This window comes from Pistacia vera, unplaced genomic scaffold (genome assembly GCF_008641045.1).
Source record: "Pistacia vera cultivar Batoury unplaced genomic scaffold, PisVer_v2 Contig769, whole genome shotgun sequence".
Classification (NCBI taxonomy): domain Eukaryota; kingdom Viridiplantae; phylum Streptophyta; class Magnoliopsida; order Sapindales; family Anacardiaceae; genus Pistacia; species Pistacia vera.
The window spans coordinates 90,887-113,625 of NW_022196633.1; the positions used below are offsets into that span (position 1 = coordinate 90,887).

At 34.9% G+C, this 22,739-nt stretch overlaps 2 protein-coding genes, 1 long non-coding RNA gene and 2 pseudogenes across 3 annotated transcripts; all 5 read left to right on the forward strand.

The window, feature by feature from the left end:
* The first annotated feature begins 274 nt into the window (after positions 1 to 274).
* Positions 275 to 8,294, forward strand: LOC116116272 (adagio protein 1). The gene is made up of 2 exons (XM_031402374.1): positions 275 to 707; positions 6,254 to 8,294. Exons 1-2 carry the CDS (start codon positions 469 to 471, stop codon positions 7,863 to 7,865), a joined length of 1,851 nt encoding a protein of 616 aa, XP_031258234.1. The 5' UTR covers positions 275 to 468; the 3' UTR covers positions 7,866 to 8,294.
* Positions 8,295 to 11,499: 3,205 nt separating this feature from the next.
* On the forward strand, positions 11,500 to 15,605 carry LOC116116270. Its single transcript, XM_031402372.1, has 4 exons — positions 11,500 to 11,829; positions 12,730 to 12,827; positions 15,092 to 15,161; positions 15,248 to 15,605. Exons 1-3 carry the CDS (start codon positions 11,586 to 11,588, stop codon positions 15,143 to 15,145), a joined length of 396 nt encoding a protein of 131 aa, XP_031258232.1. The 5' UTR covers positions 11,500 to 11,585; the 3' UTR covers positions 15,146 to 15,161; positions 15,248 to 15,605.
* Positions 15,606 to 15,805: 200 nt separating this feature from the next.
* Positions 15,806 to 17,784, forward strand: LOC116116269 (annotated as a pseudogene).
* Positions 17,785 to 19,580: 1,796 nt separating this feature from the next.
* LOC116116280 lies at positions 19,581 to 20,162 on the forward strand. The gene is made up of 2 exons (XR_004125785.1): positions 19,581 to 19,718; positions 19,805 to 20,162. It is a non-coding gene; the product is annotated as an uncharacterized LOC116116280 (long non-coding RNA).
* Positions 20,163 to 20,383: 221 nt separating this feature from the next.
* LOC116116278 lies at positions 20,384 to 22,341 on the forward strand (annotated as a pseudogene).
* Positions 22,342 to 22,739: the final 398 nt, after the last annotated feature.

Here is a 22,739-nt window from a genome sequence, read left to right on the forward strand (position 1 = left end):
TCAAATAACATCACCCCAATTAGGCCATTCGATTACTTACCGACATAGAGTTAATTTTTAGTCATCATCCAACGGTTGAGATGGGACGCATTCTCTCGTCGCTATACAATAAATCCATTTTAGCACGACTCATAATTATTGCATCCAAAAAATCATGGCGTGGGCACCAAACTTAAAACCCTGACCCGATGCCCGATACCCAAATTCAAGATTTTTCTCCACCAAGCAAGAGCAAACAACGCACATGTTTACAAAAATCTCTCTTTGCCCATCACTCTTTCTGTGCTAGCTGGTCCTCCTTTCCTCACCTTAAGCTTCACCCCAAAACAAATTCCTCCCGAACATTACTCACCCCACGTTTTCTTTTCCTTTTACCCCCCAAAGTTTTCTCTGCTTCTTAATTTCACCCCCGTCTTTTCTTCCCCCTTCTCAAATGGGTTGAACCCGCCTCAGTTTTCGCCTTCTTTCATGGAGTGGGATAGTAATTCCGATCACAGTGAGGACGAGGACGAGGAGTTCATTCTTAACGACGAAGACGATGAGCCCGTTGGGCCCCTCCCTTTCCCCGTGGAGAACCTGTTCCAAACTGCGCCGTGTGGGTTCGTTGTCACCGATGCGCTTGAGCCTGACCACCCCATTATTTATGTCAATTCCGTGTTCGAGGCCGTTACTGGGTATCGTGCCGAGGAGGTTCTGGGTCGAAATTGGTTAGTGTTTTGTTTAATTCATTTTAAGGGTTTTGTTCTTTTTATATGCTTTTGAGGTGTTTGATGTTTTCTTGCTGTGAATTTATGTGGCGGATTTTTTATTGTTTAATTTTAGGTCGTATTGTGTTTTTTTGTTGATTTTTGAATATCCATCTTGCCATTTTGTTAATTTGATATGTAGAGAAATAGGGGTTATTGTTTGATTGAGTTTGTTCAATTGAAGCTGGCCAAAATTAGGGATTTAGTTCTTTTTTAGGTCTAAACCAGAGACTGTTAAGCTCTTTTTAGTATGGGTTAATTTTGGCTGTTTTTATTGATATAAATAGTATGATGACCGGAACTGCGTTTGAGCTTGTTGGTTCTGCTGATTTATCTTTGAAGATGCTGTGAGGAATGTAGCTCTAAATTGTTTAGGTGATGAAGATGTATTCAAGATGCTCATGGTTGATACTTAGATTTAAAAATTCCAAGGAGGGTAGGGTTATGCTGAAATTTTAAGTTGTAGTATGTGTGATCTTTCTTATGGTTAGATTGCCCTTAACACTAAGAATCATTCAACATACCTGTGAATTATAGTGAAATATTTAGGTATTTAATGTTTTGTGAAGTATGCTGGATAAGATTCTTAAGGGCTTCTTCTTTCTCCTTTGGGGATGGGGAGGGGTTGGTTTCTTCAGTGGACAAATTTGATGTTGAAAATATTTGTTAATCGATCAGTGTTGTTGCGATGATGGTGTGAGAGTAAAGAGGTTGAGATATTTATGGTGTTAGCATGTTGAAGATATTTTGATGTCATCCATGAAATTCAATGTTTAACATTAGGGATGAAAGCATATGAGTGCAGTAAATACACATAATTGATAATTTAATCTAAAAATTCCAAGAAGGGTGGGCTTATGCTGAAATTTTAAGTTGTACTTTGTGTGATCTTTCTTATGGTTATCTGGCCCTTAACAGTAAGAATCATCCAACATGGTTGTGAATTATAGCAAAATATTTAGGTATTAAATTTGTGAAGTATGCTGGAGATTCTGAGGGACTTCCTTTTCTCTTTTGGAGATGGAGGAAGGGGGAGGGGTTGATTGCTTCACTAGACAAATTTGAAGTTGAAAATATTTGTTATTTGATCAGAGTTTGTAATGATGGTGTGAGGGGTATAGAGGTAGTGATATTTTCAACATGTTGTCAATATATTGAGGTGATCCGTGAAGTTCTATGTTTAAGGTAAGGGTTGAGGCATATGAACACAGTAGATACTAAACAAACCTTTTGGTAGGGGGAGGGCTGTCAAAGGAAGAGAAATATACTTGCTTTGGGCAACGAATGGTATATGGGTGGAGCATTTTGTGGCTTGTTAATTGTAGCCAAGTAGGATAAAGTAGTTCAAGTTTATCAAGTTGGTGGACTGAGGTATACGTAATTGTAAGGATCATTCTGGAGAACTGTAATCATCATTTTTGGGTTGCAGAGAAGCCATCTATCTGGCTCAGTTCATTTTTGCGGGCTTGTTGATGAAACATCGAGACTCACATAATTAAAATTTGCTGAACTGGTTTCCATTTTGATCAAGAAAATGGAGAATGAACTAGTGTTGTCCTCCAATACTTATTGATGAAACATCTAGACAAACATCTAGACTCACACTAGTTAAAATTTGCTGAATTTGCTTTCTATTTTGATAAAGGAAATGGAGAATGAATAAGTAGAACCCTCCTATCTTTATGTCAAAGGATGGTGAAGTCCATGGAATATGAAGGATAGGGAAGTTACTGATAAATAAAACATGTTACGAAATTTCTGTAGTTATTTAGGTGCATTTTTCATTGTTTTTTACGGCTATGTCTTTTTCTATATGTAGGTGTCCTTTTCACATCTGTTTATTATCGATTTTCATAGTTACCTCTCTTCCCATTAAATTTATGATGTTATGAGGAGAATTTATCATTCCTTACCAACATGAATATGAACACTGATACCTTCCCTAACATGTAACTTTTGTGTGTCATATCCATGTGTTTTAAGAAGTTCTTTCATATGTAGACCTTTGTTCAATTTTGATCTTGAGTTCGTGCCCAAACATTGAAGAATAGTGTCTGGATGAGGTGGAACTTAATTATGTGTGTTACGTTCATAAAATGGACGATGGGCTTGCATAGGCCCGATTTTGTTAAATTCGAATGCACTGAATTTATGAATCGTGCCAACAACCCATTGTTTTATACCATGTATAGGCCTGGGTGTGCATTCTCAATTGTTCTGTAACGTGCATGAAGGTATTGGAAACTCTCGAGATATAGTGTTGAACTATAAATTACCGTTGTATCTTAGCCTCTGATGGTATGAAATCCTTTTATTGTTGGCATACTTTTGTAGGATACCTATTTTCATGCCAATAAATGTACATGACAAAGTAGAATATGTTCCAAGTGGCAAGTTCAGTTTCCCTTGGGCTTCCTATATATGAAGAAAGAATGACTCTTTGATGTTGATTTTCTTTTATTTTATAACTGATCTTTATGGGTGCAATATTAACTTTCTTAACATCATGTTCCATGTTAACTTTATAGCAGAATACAAGCTTCAGAATGTTCTACATATCCTCTTCTTGATTACCGGACAAAGTTTTGGAAGGAAAAATAAGCTATAAACAGCTTTTCTTTGCTTTTACAATTTTTTTATTTTTTTATTTTTTTTAACCATGGAAACTGAGAGATGAAGGATTTCATAATTGAGCTGCTGATTGGTGAGAGTTGTGAACTTCTTTTGTGTCCAGCTGCGATAATATGTTGTCATCCACTTTCTTGGTATTAGGTAACCGTTTGTGAAAATTTTCCTGGCAATGGTAGACTAGAGGCAACTCTCTTTTATTCTTTTTTAGGTAGTTGGCATTATGTTCATGAGTATTTTGGAATGTACTGATCTATTGCAAATGCTCAATATAAAAATTAGGTTAGAACTTTTGGACACTTTTTATTTTTCATTAAGCTAGTAGAGTCTTATTGCAAATGAATAACTTAAAAGAGTTTGGAAGAAAATTTTTATGAATGTCTTCCCCAAAGAAAATTACTGTCTTCTACATTCTCCCGTTTCCGTAGCTTGATAACTCAATAAAGCATGCATGCAAGCCCTTTGGTGAAAGAGGCAAGTGAGACAATCCTTATAATACTATTGTTGGGCAGCTAGAGGCCATTAACTTACGTGTTACATCTTGTTGTTTCCTATTAAGAAAGAAAAAAAGGTGGGACATGAATATAGATTGTATATCAAGCCCAGCAATTCAGCAGTACAAGACTTAAAACGATTAGGCTAGCAGAGATGTGTCAATGTCCCAATGTTTATTGATTGTTTCAAAAATTAAAAGCGGAATCTTCTTGAAACTCGGGATAATGAAGTTGTATGTAGGATGATAATGAAAATTGATTTTTATTTTTTTAAATTTAACATTAATATTTTTTTGAGGTGTGTTGGAAACTGAATGTTGATATTCTGTAACATGCATTTATCACCTAGCAAGTTCTTATGATTCCTTCTTAGATTCTGTTGTTTCTGTCTTCTAGTGTCGCTGAACTTGTAAATATAAATTGTTGATAGAAATATAGAATTATTTATATAATAGATAATTGGTTAGGTTTTCTGCCAGAGTGAAGCTAAGTAGTCAAAGATGTAATAATTGCAGTTTGTTGTCAGTAGTCTTCATCTGCAATCCTGAGGCCTGTTTTTAAATACTAAACGTCTCTATTAGTTTTATGTTACTAAGTGTTTGGTAGGTGATGCAGTTTTTGTTTCTTATGATTATTTGTGGGCTTAGTATAGCTTTTTTTATTTGTACTTTTATTGATTGCGAGTTGTAATATCTTAGGTGTTAGTAACATGCTAAGTTAGTGCTTCACTTAGTTGCATATCGAGATTCTTGTTCAGTGGATCTAGAAATCCATGCTTTTGTCAATATCTTCGTTGTTATATGAAGTTATAAGTATTGCTATAATTTTGAGAGAGATGTATTAAATTTTGCCAGTATCCATGTATAATCTGTTTTAGATAGAGAGCCATGAAAATAACTTTCTCGAAATAATTCTCTTCATCTCAATCAAAGAATACCACACACCATTAAGGCTTTTAAATTCCAACTCTCCTGCGAACTTTCGAAGAGACATCCAGGTAACCAAACTTAAGTTTTTACCATTTACTCCACTATACTCTTCAAAGTATTCAGACTTAGACATCATATTTTGATGAACATCTTTGACACTATGTAATTGATGTATTTAATTTTTATTGGCTAGAATTCCAAGGATGCCTGTGGTTATTCTGCATTCATAAACTTAGTGCTTTTGGAAGGAGGGGAACAAGGCTTCTGCTTTTTGAAATTGTATGCTGATAGAAATCTTTTGTCTTATCTGGATGTTGAGGAATAGAAGGATTTTTGAGGATTCTTGCATGGAGTAGGCAAACTTATTATGAGATAAAGTGTTTATGGACATCAATTTCACGAATTAAAGAGATGCTGTTTTTTCCTACTCCACTACTGTGAGGTTTCATGAATTGACTGATTGTCCCGTGGCTGATTTTTTGGGCTTTTTTGTTGAATGGTGAACTGCTTGTTCACCTTCTTTGAATTGTAATAAACCACAACCCATAAGCTTTATTTTTTTTAATAATTATTTTAGGATATTAAGTTAATTTTTCGAGATTTAGTTTATTATCTGATAAGATTGATGTTACTAAGTTATCTCTTTTGATAAAATTATTTTTAGTAGGTTGAGCTTTCTTAACTAAAACTCATATTTAGGTTTCTTTTGGCATTACAGAAAGGCCTTTGCTGTACTTGTTTTTTAATGCAGTGAATATGATTGAATAAAATTGGGTCTTGATCATCTCTTTCATTTCTTTCCCCTCTTTCCTCTCTTTCTCTTCTTCTCCCTCTAAATTTCTGTTCTCCACTTTTATTATTATCTTCTCTTAGTTCTTTTTTATCACCTTTTTCTCTTATTTCTGGCTCTTCCATCATTTGTCTCTTCTCACTATAAATATTTCTTATCTTAATCTCCCGTAGTTTCCTTCTATCTATCCTACCATGTAACCCTCTAAATTTCTATTAATGATTAAGTGGTCTTGTTTGATGCCTCTATTTCTCGTATTAATGTACGGAGCGTATCAAGTATGTGTTTGGATACACTTGCGATTTTATGTGTTTAGATCCACTTGAGAAGTCCTTTAATCACATTTGGCTTGTTAACTGCTGCTATGACCTTTATTTTTTGCTTCATATAATTTGAATTTTTGTTGTCACAGTTTTTATTTGGTTGTAGATCATGCTTTATGATGTTTACATGTCTTGCTTGTTAGTCTCTTGATACCTTCTGTTATAATGTATGGTTTGTTCCATTCCTATGGCATTAGTTTAACTGAGTAATTGTGCTTTTGCTTTTCTCTCTTGTAATTCTTTCTTGCTAATTACTCTATGATCGTGATGATTTTTAATATGTTCATTATATAATTAGATGCTGACTGTATCTTCTGTGTGCTCTGGTTTTGTTGGATTACAGCCGTTTCTTGCAATGTAGAGGGCCATTTGCTAAAAGAAGACATCCATTAGTGGATTCAACAGTTGTTTCAGAAATTAGGAGATGCCTTGAGGAGGGTATTGAATTCCAAGGTGAGTTGTTGAACTTCCGGAAAGATGGATCTCCTCTGATGAACAGATTGCGGCTGACTCCTATATATGAAGCTGATGACACAGTAACTCATGTTATTGGAATCCAGTTCTTCACAGAAGCAAATGTTGATCTGGGTCCAGTGCCTGGATATTCACTGAAGGAGTCTGGAAAAGCATCTGACTGGTTTCGTTCTGCTTTTTCCAATTCGCATCCTGTCCCAGTGGGAGACCGAAATGTTTCTCGTGGAGTTTGTGGGATATTTCAATTGAGCGATGAGGTGCTGTCTCTTAAAATACTATCATGGTTGACTCCAAGAGATATTGCGTCGGTTGGTTCTGTCTGTAGGCGACTTTATGAGCTGACAAAAAATGAGGACCTTTGGAGAATGGTCTGCCAGAATGCCTGGGGTAGTGAGACAACTCGTGTTTTAGAGACTGTGCCTGGTGCAAAAAGACTGGGCTGGGGTCGCCTGGCAAGGGAGTTGACTACTCTTGAAGCTGCAGCATGGAGGAAGCTAACAGTTGGAGGTGCTGTTGAACCCTCACGGTGCAACTTTAGTGCCTGTGCAGTTGGGAATCGGGTGGTTCTTTTTGGTGGGGAAGGGGTTAATATGCAACCAATGAATGACACATTTGTATTGGACCTAAATTCTAGTAAACCAGAATGGCAGCACGTTCAAGTGAGCTCTCCTCCTCCTGGTCGTTGGGGTCATACTATTTCATGTGTAAATGGGTCTAATTTGGTGGTATTTGGTGGCTGTGGAAGGCAAGGCTTACTCAATGATGTCTTTGTTTTGGATTTGGATGCAAAGCCTCCAACTTGGCGTGAAATCTCTGGATTGGCGCCTCCACTTCCAAGATCATGGCACAGCTCCTGCACTCTTGATGGCACCAAATTGATAGTTTCTGGTGGTTGTGCAGACTCTGGGGTACTTTTAAGTGACACGTTTCTTCTTGATCTGTCAATGGAGAAACCTATTTGGAGAGAGATACCAGCAGCCTGGACTCCCCCTTCTCGGTTGGGCCATACATTATCAGTTTATGGTGGTAGGAAAATATTGATGTTTGGGGGTTTAGCCAAGAGTGGTCCCCTACGGTTTCGTTCTAGTGATGTCTTCACAATGGATCTTAGTGAGGAGGAACCTTGTTGGAGATCTGTAACTGGAAGTGGAATGCCTGGTGCTGGAAACCCAGGTGGTGTAGCTCCTCCTCCCAGGCTCGACCATGTGGCTGTGAGTCTCCCTGGTGGGAGAGTTCTTATCTTTGGTGGATCAGTAGCTGGTCTTCACTCTGCAACCCAGCTTTATCTTCTGGACCCTACTGATGAGAAGCCTACATGGAGAGTACTGAATGTACCTGGCCGACCTCCAAGATTTGCATGGGGACACAGTACATGTGTTGTAGGTGGCACAAGGACTATAGTCCTAGGTGGCCAAACAGGAGAAGAGTGGATGTTAAGCGAGCTCCACGAGCTATCATTAGTGAGTTCTTCCGTCATCTGAGATTAAATCAACGAAAAAAAAAATCGAAAAGCTGCTGCAAAGGAATGACAAAGCGTCACGAACCACAAACTATCATAACCGTGACACAAGTGAGTGGAGGTCGAACTCGAACACCACGCCATGCGGGTCAGTTACTGAAAAACTCTTTGACAGATAAGATAAATGGTCTAATGAGAGGGACATTTGTAATGGATATTCTTGTACGAGGTTGTGGGTGGGAGATGAAAATACCTATTCCATGAGTGAATTGATGAAAACCATGTTTACGTTTTTGTAAGGTTTGTGTGATACTGTAACTGCAACTGCCCATCTTCATCACTGCTCACAATGTTGGACATGGAGTCTACTTTTGTTGGTAGGTTAGATTTGTATTTGCTAGAAAAAGCTTCTTAGGCTACTTATATATTTTAGGGGTTTAGTTTCTTGTTATGCTCAGTCCCTTGCATTCATTCAGCATCTCTGTAATAAACCAACAAAAAAAATGTTAAAAAAATGTGCATGTTTATAGTATTACTATTGTTACACAGTTCGAATCTTTTTATTTATCTATACTTGCTCCTAGTGTGATGCTGATAGCCCTGCTGGGGTTTTTATATTATTTACATAACAATGGTTTATAATTTCTTATAAATTTATGAAATGCTATAGTGCAAGTTTTATTTATTTATTTTAGGTTGATTTTATGGTTTTGAAAGCTGGTGGAAGATATGAAAATTTATAGATTTTTCTGGGGAATTTTTTTAATTCTTCAGGTTTAAAAACTTTTGATTGTAAATGTAACACAAAACATCATCATAGTGTGAGTAAAATTTGGTTAAAAAAATGTATTAGAATATATGAAGAATAATACCAAAATAAAAAGTTCTATAAAAAAATATGAGCAACAATGAGTGGTTGGGAAGAAAGTAGAGAGGCCAGGAAGCTTCTTAAAGAAAGTGACAACTAGGCTCAATAGACCCTAGAGGCCCCATTAGGGTTATCAAAAGTCTTTTGTCAATTATTTTGGTCAAACTTTATCGGGATGAAAATTTATTATTTGGGATATTAAAATTTTATTTTCTTATTTTGTTTCTGTAATTTAAGGTTTGGAATGAATTTACTAGACTTGTATGATTTTAGAAATTGTCAAATGATTAAAAAGTTGGAATATTACTTTCTAAAAGTATGCATCTTTATCATTTTAATTATTTGAAATAACTAAAAAAAAAAAAAGTAACTTAATCATTCAATGTATATTATAAAAAAAGTAACGAAAAAAAAATTATTTATTTCAATGTATATTAAAAAAAAAAAAAAAAACACTATTTTCAACACATTAAAATGCTAATGTTTGTCCTATGACGTTCTTAACATGTACCCTTTTTCAATGTATTGAAACATTGGATAAAAATAAATAAATGTTTAAGAACTTTTGTATTAATTTTAGATAAAACTTATTATTATTATTTTATTAATCTGAAAATATTATAAAATCAATGATAATCATTTGATTGACTTAGGTGGTGTTTTTTTGTTTTTATCGGAAAGCTAAATGCAATCTTTCAACTAATAAGTTTAAATATACAAGTTTGAATCTTTTGATAGGTTCTTTTTTTATTTTTAAATGTTTGATTTAAGTCCTGAGTTGTTTGTTTATATATATATATATATATATACATCTTAAAATAAGTGTTTTGAAATGTTTGTCCATATTAAATATAATATAATTTTATATTTTACATATTTTAAACAATTTTAAATTTTCAAGTTTATGGAAAAAAATGGATTTAAATTATAAATAATTATGTTATTCTTTTTTTTTTTAAATATTATATAAATTTAGTAGGGGTATTGTTGACAAAAGATATAATTGATTAAGATGTATTGTTATATTAAGATAAAAGGCACTTACGAACATAAGTTAGAAAACATGGGTAATACGACGGTAAGGCGAATCAAAGGGGCTGTAATGGTCCAACCTATATTCCCATGTTCGATTTTCTGCTAAATAATATATTTGCACATAATTTATCTAGATGATCGCAACGGTGAATTGTCGTACATTGCTCCCCCTAAGGATTAGTTGACTTGTAATTGAGTCCAAACACTATATATATATATATATATATATATATATATATAAACCTAAAATATTATAATCAACTAAATTTAATTACATTAAGACTTTAGATAAATAAACAAATAACCCCTTATATTGAATTTATATATTTTATTTTATTTTATCCATAATAACTATAAGATTAATCATGCTTGACACTAAATTCTTAAAATAAAACTAATTATAATAAACAGATCATATATTAATGCAATAGTTAGTAGTATAACTATTGCATTAATCTTAGATTATACATTTATATACTTATCTCCAAGCATAAGAAAACAATAAAATTCTTTTAAGAAAATATAAAATAAGTGAATAACTTAACGACAAAGATCTAATCTAACCACTTGGGTTGCGTGCTCCGTTCACTTCACTTTACTTCACTTTATACTCTCATTTGGTTACTTTCTACCCCCAAAGGTTTTTAATTATTTTATTAAACACCCTGTACTCTATTGGTTCAAAATTTCGATAAGAGTTGTCATAACGAACAAAAAACACACATTTTATAATATATAAAGATGATCAATAAACTAGTAGTTTGGCTGTTTGTTTGAGATTCTTGAGTGTATTACTCAAGAGATTCTGAGTTCGAATCCCCACGACTACTGATAAGGAATAACCACAAGAGACTTACCTGACCCATTACCTTTAAGTTATATATATGATCAATTCATCGTGTATGGTAAAAACACGTATTAAAACAACTCTTTCAAAAAATTATGCATAATTAGTGTTAAGTGTTGTAAGTGACATTTCTTAGTAAATCTAAGATTTTAAATTTTTTAAAAAGATTTACCGGTCTTATTTTTCTTTATGATTTTTTTTTTCATTCTTTTTTCTTTACTTCTTAATTATTTTCCTCTGTAAGGGTGTTCATAACTGATTAACTGATTTTTTTGAATCGAACTGGTTTTTTGATTAAGGAATTTTCTTGAATTGAAACTGAATCGGTTAAGGGGAAAACCGGTTTTTTGATTACCCGGATAATAAAAATCAGTTAATCAGTTTTGAACTTTTTTTCCCTCAAACTTATTTTTTATTTTGATTTTTTCCTAATTTAAATCTGTTTTATATTTTATTATTTTTATAATAAATCTGTTTTATTGATTTTATTTTATAATTTATTATTATTATAATAAACTGGTTTATATATTTTGATTTTGATTGTTTTGATTTTATATTTAATTATTTTTATAATAAACCAGTTTCGGTTAATCGGTTCCCATAATCTCGTAAACTAGTAACCGAACTGAAAAATCGATTTTTGTATTTCTTTGTACTGAAACTGAATCGACTATCCGGAAAACTAGTTTGGTTTGGTTTCTGTATTTCTTTGAACACCCCTACCGTAAAATGCTTAGATCAATAATATATTAATTAAGAATACATGTTAAGACTATCAATGGTACCTTAAAGATAAAAGGTCCCCCAAGAAAATGAGGGGGCGTTTGATGGATTCTCAAATCTATGATGTGTTCCAATAGATCTCAAACCTCAAGGGCTAAATATAATTAGCCTTTATATCCTTCTTTCTCCAGCGCCGAACACTCTCATTCTCATTCTCACTCTCTTTTACTCTCTCTCTCTCTCTCTCTCACTGTCTTTCATTTTCCACAATGCCAATCAACAAGGACCCCACCACTCCTCCGCCCATGATCGGCAAAATCGGCCCCTACACCGTCTTCGTAACGCCGCCCTCCACTCCCAAACCTGTCGTCGACCAGCCAGTTTTCGAGTCGCCACAGAAAGTGGCGGCGCCGCCCGTCCAGCCTCCGCCCCAGCAGTTTCAGAAGCCTGTTACTGTGGAAAATGGGTCTGCTTTGGGATTCTTCAAGAATGCCGTCACCAAAGTGCAAAACGGTATGTTGTTTTTAGTGGGCTGTGTTTGGTTGTTGTTTGTTTTGATGTTTTTGCATGTGGGTTGTTTCGGGTTCTGGATCTTTGTTTATTGTTTGTTTTGGGGTTGAAATGAAGAGTTTTTAGGAAGAATTGTTTGAGTTTCTTTCATAGTTGCTTATGTTTGGTTTGATACAGTTTGATGGACCCTTATGGTTTGGAAAATTGACAAATAGGTCCCTTTGTGAGAGAGGTTTATGGTTAATTTGATGAGATTTAAAGAGGTTTGGGGTGATCTTAGGGGAATTTATGATGATTATCATAGTTTAAGAGAAGTTTTTGATGGTTTTGGAAACCAATGGGATCTTTTTTAAATTCGTACTTTAGTGATAATGAATTTTTTTTTGGAATGAATTTTGCTTGGTTTTCTTTTTTGTGGTTGGTATAGTTTTATGTTTCAGTTTGTGCTTGGTTTTAAATTTTGTTGTTTGGTTACTTAGAAAGTGGAGGAAAGTTATGGAAATGAATTGGAAAGAGTAGAATAGCAATGGATCTTGTTTATGTGTTCTCTTTATGGGTTTGTGATGATTGAAATGAACAGAAAAAAAAAAAAATGACACTAATCGAAAGTGAGCGAAATTCTTGAGCAGATGAACTTTAATTGTAGTGCTCTGCTCATTTCTCTGCTCATTTCACTCTTGCTCTGCTCATTTCAGCAGAAGGGTTGTGTTAGGCTTAGTTTAGTTAGTGCTGGTTTTAGTTATCTTTAGTTTCATAATGGTGAAAAATCTGGGATTTCAAGTTCATGTTATCAGTAATTAGGTGGACTATTTGATTTTTAGTAAAGTAAGTGATATTGTATTATTTTACCCGTTCCAACATTATTCTATGTAATTAATAAAGTGTAACTGGGGTCTTTTGCAGCTCATTCGAGTTTGGATGATCATTTGGCTCGTTGGTTTGGATTAAATCAGTCAAAGTATCAGTGGGCATTGGACGATTATTATGAGAACAAGGGATTGGTAAGCTTGATTGAATGGATTATCGTAATTTCTTTGTTTTGTTTTTTATTTCTGAGCAATGTAAGTAAGTAATATTTGTTGAAGTACGCATTTTAAATTTTTCCTGTTTCTCTTAAGGCTTTTGTTTGGTGGGGAGTGGGAGATTGTATGATATCTAAGCACTACATCCTTTAGTTGCTTTAAAATACTGTTTTTAGGTTTGGTGGGTAAAGTATGTATCAATGAACATCTGTTGAAGATACTTGTGAAGTAGCTTAAAAGCAATTGCTTTAGTTATCATACTTATTACTTTGCCTTTTCCTTTGTTGTTGGTAGGGAAAAATTCATTTCATTTCTTAATCATGTCTTTATGAGATTTTGCTTTGAATTCAATGATTGCTCCTTGAAATCTGTTGTGTTGTGTGTTTTGTGAAATTGGACATGAAATCATTTGGTTTGTTTTTTAGTACATTATAAGAAAATCTTTTGGTTATGTCTTCCCATAAAAAAAATAGAAAAGAAAAAATATCATTCTGTAGTGGTTGCTCAATCTCAGTTTATAAAGCTAGTTGAATATTCAGAGTTTTTTTCCCACTGGAATTCACACATTAGGGATCCTATTATATAGAAAAACCTCTCTATAGTTATAATGGTAGGATAAACTAATTTTATTACTATAAGGAAGTTATAAATTAATAGAGATTTAGTTAAAAAAATTATTGTTTTGATTTCTTATTTTGTAATTTATGTTTTAGTAGTACAGTATTATGATTTCAATTCATGTTTTAGTAGTATATATTTGCAATCTTTAACAAATATTCTAAACAAGTTTATGCTTTGAGGTGTGACAAATGCTACATTAATTTCTGCTGCATTGGAAAATCGAAGAGATTACCGAGAGTGAACAGAAGAGAAAGTGACAAACATTACAATGTTATTGGAAGATTAAACTAGTTACCCTTCGCATCTATTATACACTAATATAGGAATTTCCCCAATCCCTAAGAAATGCTGAGCACCAAAAAGAATATAAATCTCAATAAATTAGATATCTATTTTAACGATTCTTGATTATAAATTAAAGCCTCAAAGATGCACTCTACATAATATACAAAGTATTTTTTCAATCACTTGCATTGAAACAAGAATATGATAGTCAATTCTAAGATAGGATAAAAACCTTTTTTTTTTTTCTGTTTGGGATATTCTTGAGGTGTGTTATGTGTGTCACTAGTAGCATTAACCATCTGAGGTTGTGCCAAAGGATTTCAGCTCTCCCAGATGATTTGGATTATGTTTTTTCTCAAGTTGAACATCAAGAATTCACAAATTAACTTCAAGCCTTGTTATTTTCCCTCAGTTTTTGGCTCTTCCTCTCTCTCACTCTCTCAAATAGACTAAAGAATGAGCCATTTTTTTTTTCAGGTCACTATTAAGGAGAGATTCTGCATGTCTAAAGTTCTTTCATATCTGTGACTGTGCCTCTGCAAATTTTTATTTTACTTGATTAAATTCTCTCTTAAGTTGGTTTGCAACATGGACCTAGTGATGAAGTTTCTTCTCTTCAATTCTCTGCAAAACAGTATTTTATTTATTTTATTTTTGTTTTACTTTATCTGTATAGCATCTTTAGTCAATTAGTTGATGCCCTACAGCTTGGTTTTGACCTGGAGTCTTTGGCTGAATATTTTAAAGGACCTTGTATATTGTATTCATAAACATAAGTCACATCTATTGTTGTCTTAGGCTGGACATGGGAATGTTGATTTTGGTGAGATATGGAAGGGTATATACCTGCTAGATCTCGATTCCAATCTCTGGCAAGGGATTCAAATTAGTAATCCGTTGCCTGGGTGTATCAAGAAATAAAATATTAAATGGAAACTTTGTACTGATTAGACAATTTGCCTTGATTCTGTATTGCATCATGTCAGGATCTGGATTGGCTATGTTAATAGTCTGTTCTAAAAAGTCAGACCAGGTCTGTTTGATAGGTCAGGCCAAAAATTCAAAAACAACACAGAAGGTAAAAAAATAAATGAAATTACACCGTATATTAATTATCTTATGGAATGTGGCGAATTGCGTTTTGTGTTGAAGATTGCTTCTTTCCTAATATGAAAAAATTGCTATTCTATGTTAATATTTTCAGGGCTTAAAATTTTGACCATTGTTTGTGACAGTTTTTTCTATTTCTTGATTGATGGGAAGTGAAGTTGTTTCCTTGGTTGATTTGTTGATGCATTTATTTGTTCTTGATGCCATTTTTAAATCTCTTATGACAGGAAAAGGAAGTTGGAAAAGCAAAAGAAATGTCAAACAAAGTACAGAATGTTTAACATACCTGTTGGGCTGGTAATATAATATTTGCATGTTTCATTTGCCGGGGATGATTATTGAATGGTTTACTGACACTGCAATTCTTTGGACTTTGGATGCAGATTTTAACATCAAGTGAAGATTTGAGCCGAGTCTCTTTGTATACTATATCTATCATATTTAATATATTGGATAGTGGTGTTGATCCGAATACTTGAAGGGAGCTTGTCCAGACGTCTGGGGATCTGATTGTTCGCCACTTTGCAGTTCTCTACCTACTGCAGCAGCTGGTAGTGCACTAGGATACGAGTCATGTAATTTAATTATCAGTTAAATTTTCATGCCATGGTTTTGTTCATGTACTCCATTAAGCTGCAATCTAAGTTAGGATACTGCTAGGTTGTGGGCATGTATTGTTGATGTAATTTGTATTCCTTTTTCCTTCTCTCTCAGTAAAAGCAATAGTTTGCAAGGAACAAATTTTCGAGTCTTCTTGTTCCTCTGTTGATTTTACTATTTCTTAACCATTTTAATGTCAGTGTGATGGAAAGTGAGGATCTCTTAATCTAGATGTTTGACTTGCGCCATTGGGCACTCCAAATCAGCTTATCTTCTTCCTTCACAATGGGTGGTATAAGGGATATTCTAAGTATGTGTGAGGAATATCCCCAGCATTTGGAGTTACTGAAATTTTGTTTTCCAGAAATTAGTCTAAAATGCTGCAGAAAAGTTAGTAGAATTTGTTCCTGCTGCATGAATTACATACACGGTCAATGAAGATAGCATATAGAAGACAAGGTTGAGCATAATTCAAGCCAGACCCAAATGGAATTTGCTACGCAGATAAATTCGGATATGTTCGAAATGATGTTGATATATAGTGCCCAATATTTTTGCTTCTAAAGTCAGGCCAAATCCGGCCAATTTCGTTGGTCCAGCCTTTTGTATATAAATATATCTTTGAAACTTCCAGTCTACCACCAGGTTGTTTGAGGATCAATTCCTGACAAGAAAAAGAAAATTAACAATAATTAAAGTCTCAAGTAAGAAAAAGTACGTTTAACAGTTGTCCAAATTTTAGTTTTTTAATTTGGTTTTGACTTTTGATTCCATTAAATGCAGAATATCCTCCACCGATAGTACACTTGTATAAGAAGCCTTATCCACTTTACCAGGTGTTCCTCAGACAATTTTCTTCCGTCAGATTCCAGACATTGAATCCTAGTTCGTATCTGCTGATGTTGGACGCTGGAATATCTGCATTGATAATTTTTCTATGTAAGTTACAAGATATACCTTGTTCTGATTGCTGCTTTTTTCTGGTTGAAAAATTGTTGTTTGGATCGATTTCTGTGCATATAAATTACCATTTTAAATCTGCAGTGATCGTAATCTTCCTGAAGGCGTTCGAGGGCATTCACAGCTCTTCTGCAGAAGCAGGTGCAGGATGTATTTTGAGGCCAGGAGACACCAAGTCTAGGATGGTAGAAATTGACAGGGTCCTGAATGAGATTGATAAGCCTATCCAATTCTCTTCTCATCAACTAAGGATTGCTACAGACAATTTCTCACATTTTCTGGGAGCAGGTGGTTTAGGTGCAGTTTATAAAGGTATCCTACCTGTTGGCATATTGGTGGCCGTAAAAGTTTTAAATGGGAGCTCGGACAGGAAAATTCAGGACCAATTTCTGGCAGAACTGAGCACTATAGGGAGAACCAACCATATTAATCTTGTCAAGCTTTATGGCTTTTGCTTTGACAGAGACTTGCGCGCCCTTGTTTACGAGTACATGGAGAACAGTTCTCTGGATCGTCTTCTATTTCACAGCGATAAAAACGCAGATTGGGAGACATTGCACAACATAGCTATTGGCACTGCCAAAGGTATTGAATATTTGCATGAAGACTGCCAACAACGAATAATTCATTATGACATCAAGCCTGAAAATATTCTTCTGGATGTAAAGTTGTGCACAAAAATAGCGGATTTTGGACTTGCTAAGCTTTATAACAGGGAAATAACACATATGACACTTACAGGAGGCAGGGGAACTCCTGGGTATGCTGCACCAGAAATCTGGATGCCATTTCCTGTGACTCACAAATGCGATGTTTACAGTTTCGGAATGCTTTTGTTTGAGATATTAGGAAGGAGAAGAAACATGGATGTGAACCTGCCAGAAAGTCAGGAATGGTTTCCCAAATGGTTTGGAAGAAATTGGAAAAAGGCAAGTTTCATGATATGATGTTAGTATGTCGAATTGAGGAGAAAGATAGAGACACAGCTCATAGGATGGTGATGGTTGCTTTGTGGTGTGTCCAGTATCAACCAGAGGCAAGGCCCTGCATTAGTGTTGTGGTAAAGATGCTAGAAGAAGGGTTGGAGATCCCAGCTCCAAAGAACCCATTTCCACACTTGATGACACAATCCCCTGTTCCAGATCTTGCTGCCAACGTGAGCTTTCAAGAAAGCCCTCACGCATTGACTGAGCCCTCTCCTCCTTTGGCAACTCCTATCATGCAAAAATATGAGATTGAAATTACGACGTCATGAAGAAAACCTGATTATTGAATATGTAAAGCAGAATATATATTGAATCTTCAGAGACTTGAAACAATTCTTTTGTTTAAAACCATTTCAGATTAGTTATTAATGTAGTGGGTCATCTTTCTAATGCTTGTTTTTCTTTTTTGTATTCCCTCTTACACTTATCAATAATCATGTCAAATTATCTTTCTTCCCATGTCTATGATGGATCAATTAAGACTTTTGAAATATATATTATTTGGAGAAGTTGTAAGACTGATCCCAGCTAATCATTTGTCGTTGGTTTCAATGGCTTAAACTGTAATATTCTTGTGTATTTCAGAGAGGACAAGAAGCGAGGGAAACAGGTGGATTGTCCGATAAATGAGTCGATTTATTATTGTAATAGATTTCTAATTTATTTCTCTGTTGTTGCCTGCCCTTGTAATAAGCATGTTCATGGTACAAAGGAAAAGATTACATTTGCATGGGAATAATTGGTCACAGAATGCAATGACTGCTGAACTTAGTACACTGACACACAACATGAAGTTTTCTCTTTTGTCGATATTTGGTGGTTCTCTTATTCCTTACAAGTTCCACCGCCTCGCATGGCACCAAGGTTAGTTATCTGTTCTTTGTTCTCATGAATTAGAAGGTATTTCAACTTTGGGTGCAGTTGTTCTCATAGCAGCTATAGGTAAGATTTTTCCTCTAGGTTGCATTTGAATTTTATTCATTTAGAGGAAGGGATTGAATTTTAAGTCTAAATGAAGCTTATAAGGTATAGGTTTTATATGGTAATAAAATCTACAAAAAGATATGAAAACCTGTTCAACTGCGACAAAACGAGTGAAAAGTTTTCAGATTTTCAGTTTTCTTTTTCATTTTGCCTCTCAGATCAAAATATAACACATCTTTGTTTTTTGCCGTGGTGTCACTAGTAGCATTAACCATCTGAGGTTGTGCCAAAGGATTTCAGCTCTCCCAGATGATTTTGATTATGTTTTTTCTCAAGTTGAACATCAAGAATTCACAAATTAACTTCAAGCCTTGTTATTTTCCCTCAGTTTTTGGCTCTTCCTCTCTCTCACTCTCTCAAATAGACCAAAGAATGAGCCATTTTTTTTTTTCAGGTCACTATTAAGGAGAGATTCTGCATGTCTAAAGTTCTTTCATATCTGTGACTGTGCCTCTGCAAATTTTTATTTTACTTGATTAAATTCTCTCTTAAGTTGGTTTGCAACATGGACCTAGTGATGAAGTTTCTTCTCTTCAATTCTCTGCAAAACAGTATTTTATTTATTTTATTTTTGTTTTACTTTATCTGTATAGCATCTTTAGTCAATTAGTTGATGCCCTACAGCTTGGTTTTGACCTGGAGTCTTTGGCTGAATATTTTAAAGGACCTTGTATATTGTATTCATAAACATAAGTCGCATCTATTGTGGTCTTAGGCTGGACATGGGAATGTTGATTTTGGTGAGATATGGAAGGGTATATACCTGCTAGATCTCGATTCCAATCTCTGGCAAGGGATTCAAATTAGTAATCCGTTGCCTGGGTGTATCAAGAAATAAAATATTAAATGGAAACTTTGTACTGATTAGACAATTTGCCTTGATTCTGTATTGCATCATGTCAGGATCTGGATTGGCTATGTTAATAGTCTGTTCTAAAAAGTCAGACCAGGTCTGTTTGATAGGTCAGGCCAAAAATTCAAAAACAACACAGAAGGTAAAAAAATAAATGAAATTACACCGTATATTAATTATCTTATGGAATGTGGCGAATTGCGTTTTGTGTTGAAGATTGCTTCTTTCCTAATATGAAAAAATTGCTATTCTATGTTAATATTTTCAGGGCTTAAAATTTTGACCATTGTTTGTGACAGTTTTTTCTATTTCTTGATTGATGGGAAGTGAAGTTGTTTCCTTGGTTGATTTGTTGATGCATTTATTTGTTCTTGATGCCATTTTTAAATCTCTTATGACAGGAAAAGGAAGTTGGAAAAGCAAAAGAAATGTCAAACAAAGTACAGAATGTTTAACATACCTGTTGGGCTGGTAATATAATATTTGCATGTTTCATTTGCCGGGGATGATTATTGAATGGTTTACTGACACTGCAATTCTTTGGACTTTGGATGCAGATTTTAACATCAAGTGAAGATTTGAGCCGAGTCTCTTTGTATACTATATCTATCATATTTAATATATTGGATAGTGGTGTTGATCCGAATACTTGAAGGGAGCTTGTCCAGACGTCTGGGGATCTGATTGTTCGCCACTTTGCAGTTCTCTACCTACTGCAGCAGCTGGTAGTGCACTAGGATACGAGTCATGTAATTTAATTATCAGTTAAATTTTCATGCCATGGTTTTGTTCATGTACTCCATTAAGCTGCAATCTAAGTTAGGATACTGCTAGGTTGTGGGCATGTATTGTTGATGTAATTTGTATTCCTTTTTCCTTCTCTCTCAGTAAAAGCAATAGTTTGCAAGGAACAAATTTTCTAGTCTTCTTGTTCCTCTATTGATTTTACCATTTCTTAACCATTTTAATGTCAGTGTGATGGAAAGTGAGGATCTCTTAATCTAGATGTTTGACTGGCGCCATTGGGCACTCCAAATCAGCTTATCTTCTTCCTTCACAATGGGTGGGATAAGGGATATTCTAAGTATGTGTGAGGAATATCCCCAGCATGTGGGGTTACTGAAATTTTGTTTTCCAGAAATTAGTCTAAAATGCTGCAGAAAAGTTAGTAGAATTTGTTCCTGCTGCATGAATTACATACACGGTCAATGAAGATAGCATATAGAAGACAAGGTTGAGCATAATTCAAGCCAGACCCAAATGGAATTTGCTACGCAGATAAATTCGGATATGTTCGAAATGATGTTGATATATAGTGCCCAATATTTTTGCTTCTAAAGTCAGGCCAAATCCGGCCAATTTCGTTGGTCCAGCCTTTTGTATATAAATATATCTTTGAAACTTCCAGTCTACCACCAGGTTGTTTGAGGATCAATTCCTGACAAGAAAAAGAAAATTAACAATAATTAAAGTCTCAAGTAAGAAAAAGTACGTTTAACAGTTGTCCAAATTTTAGTTTTTTAATTTGGTTTTGACTTTTGATTCCATTAAATGCAGAATATCCTCCACCGATAGTACACTTGTATAAGAAGCCTTATCCACTTTACCAGGTGTTCCTCAGACAATTTTCTTCCGTCAGATTCCAGACATTGAATCCTAGTTCGTATCTGCTGATGTTGGACGCTGGAATATCTGCATTGATAATTTTTCTATGTAAGTTACAAGATATACCTTGTTCTGATTGCTGCTTTTTTCTGGTTGAAAAATTGTTGTTTGGATCGATTTCTGTGCATATAAATTACCATTTTAAATCTGCAGTGATCGTAATCTTCCTGAAGGCGTTCGAGGGCATTCACAGCTCTTCTGCAGAAGCAGGTGCAGGATGTATTTTGAGGCCAGGAGACACCAAGTCTAGGATGGTAGAAATTGACAGGGTCCTGAATGAGATTGATAAGCCTATCCAATTCTCTTCTCATCAACTAAGGATTGCTACAGACAATTTCTCACATTTTCTGGGAGCAGGTGGTTTAGGTGCAGTTTATAAAGGTATCCTACCTGTTGGCATATTGGTGGCCGTAAAAGTTTTAAATGGGAGCTCGGACAGGAAAATTCAGGACCAATTTCTGGCAGAACTGAGCACTATAGGGAGAACCAACCATATTAATCTTGTCAAGCTTTATGGCTTTTGCTTTGACAGAGACTTGCGCGCCCTTGTTTACGAGTACATGGAGAACAGTTCTCTGGATCGTCTTCTATTTCACAGCGATAAAAACGCAGATTGGGAGACATTGCACAACATAGCTATTGGCACTGCCAAAGGTATTGAATATTTGCATGAAGACTGCCAACAACGAATAATTCATTATGACATCAAGCCTGAAAATATTCTTCTGGATGTAAAGTTGTGCACAAAAATAGCGGATTTTGGACTTGCTAAGCTTTATAACAGGGAAATAACACATATGACACTTACAGGAGGCAGGGGAACTCCTGGGTATGCTGCACCAGAAATCTGGATGCCATTTCCTGTGACTCACAAATGCGATGTTTACAGTTTCGGAATGCTTTTGTTTGAGATATTAGGAAGGAGAAGAAACATGGATGTGAACCTGCCAGAAAGTCAGGAATGGTTTCCCAAATGGTTTGGAAGAAATTGGAAAAAGGCAAGTTTCATGATATGATGTTAGTATGTCGAATTGAGGAGAAAGATAGAGACACAGCTCATAGGATGGTGATGGTTGCTTTGTGGTGTGTCCAGTATCAACCAGAGGCAAGGCCCTGCATTAGTGTTGTGGTAAAGATGCTAGAAGAAGGGTTGGAGATCCCAGCTCCAAAGAACCCATTTCCACACTTGATGACACAATCCCCTGTTCCAGATCTTGCTGCCAACGTGAGCTTTCAAGAAAGCCCTCACGCATTGACTGAGCCCTCTCCTCCTTTGGCAACTCCTATCATGCAAAAATATGAGATTGAAATTACGACGTCATGAAGAAAACCTGATTATTGAATATGTAAAGCAGAATATATATTGAATCTTCAGAGACTTGAAACAATTCTTTTGTTTAAAACCATTTCAGATTAGTTATTAATGTAGTGGGTCATCTTTCTAATGCTTGTTTTTCTTTTTTGTATTCCCTCTTACACTTATCAATAATCATGTCAAATTATCTTTCTTCCCATGTCTATGATGGATCAATTAAGACTTTTGAAATATATATTATTTGGAGAAGTTGTAAGACTGATCCCAGCTAATCATTTGTCGTTGGTTTCAATGGCTTAAACTGTAATATTCTTGTGTATTTCAGAGAGGACAAGAAGCGAGGGAAACAGGTGGATTGTCCGATAAATGAGTCGATTTATTATTGTAATAGATTTCTAATTTATTTCTCTGTTGTTGCCTGCCCTTGTAATAAGCATGTTCATGGTACAAAGGAAAAGATTACATTTGCATGGGAATAATTGGTCACAGAATGCAATGACTGCTGAACTTAG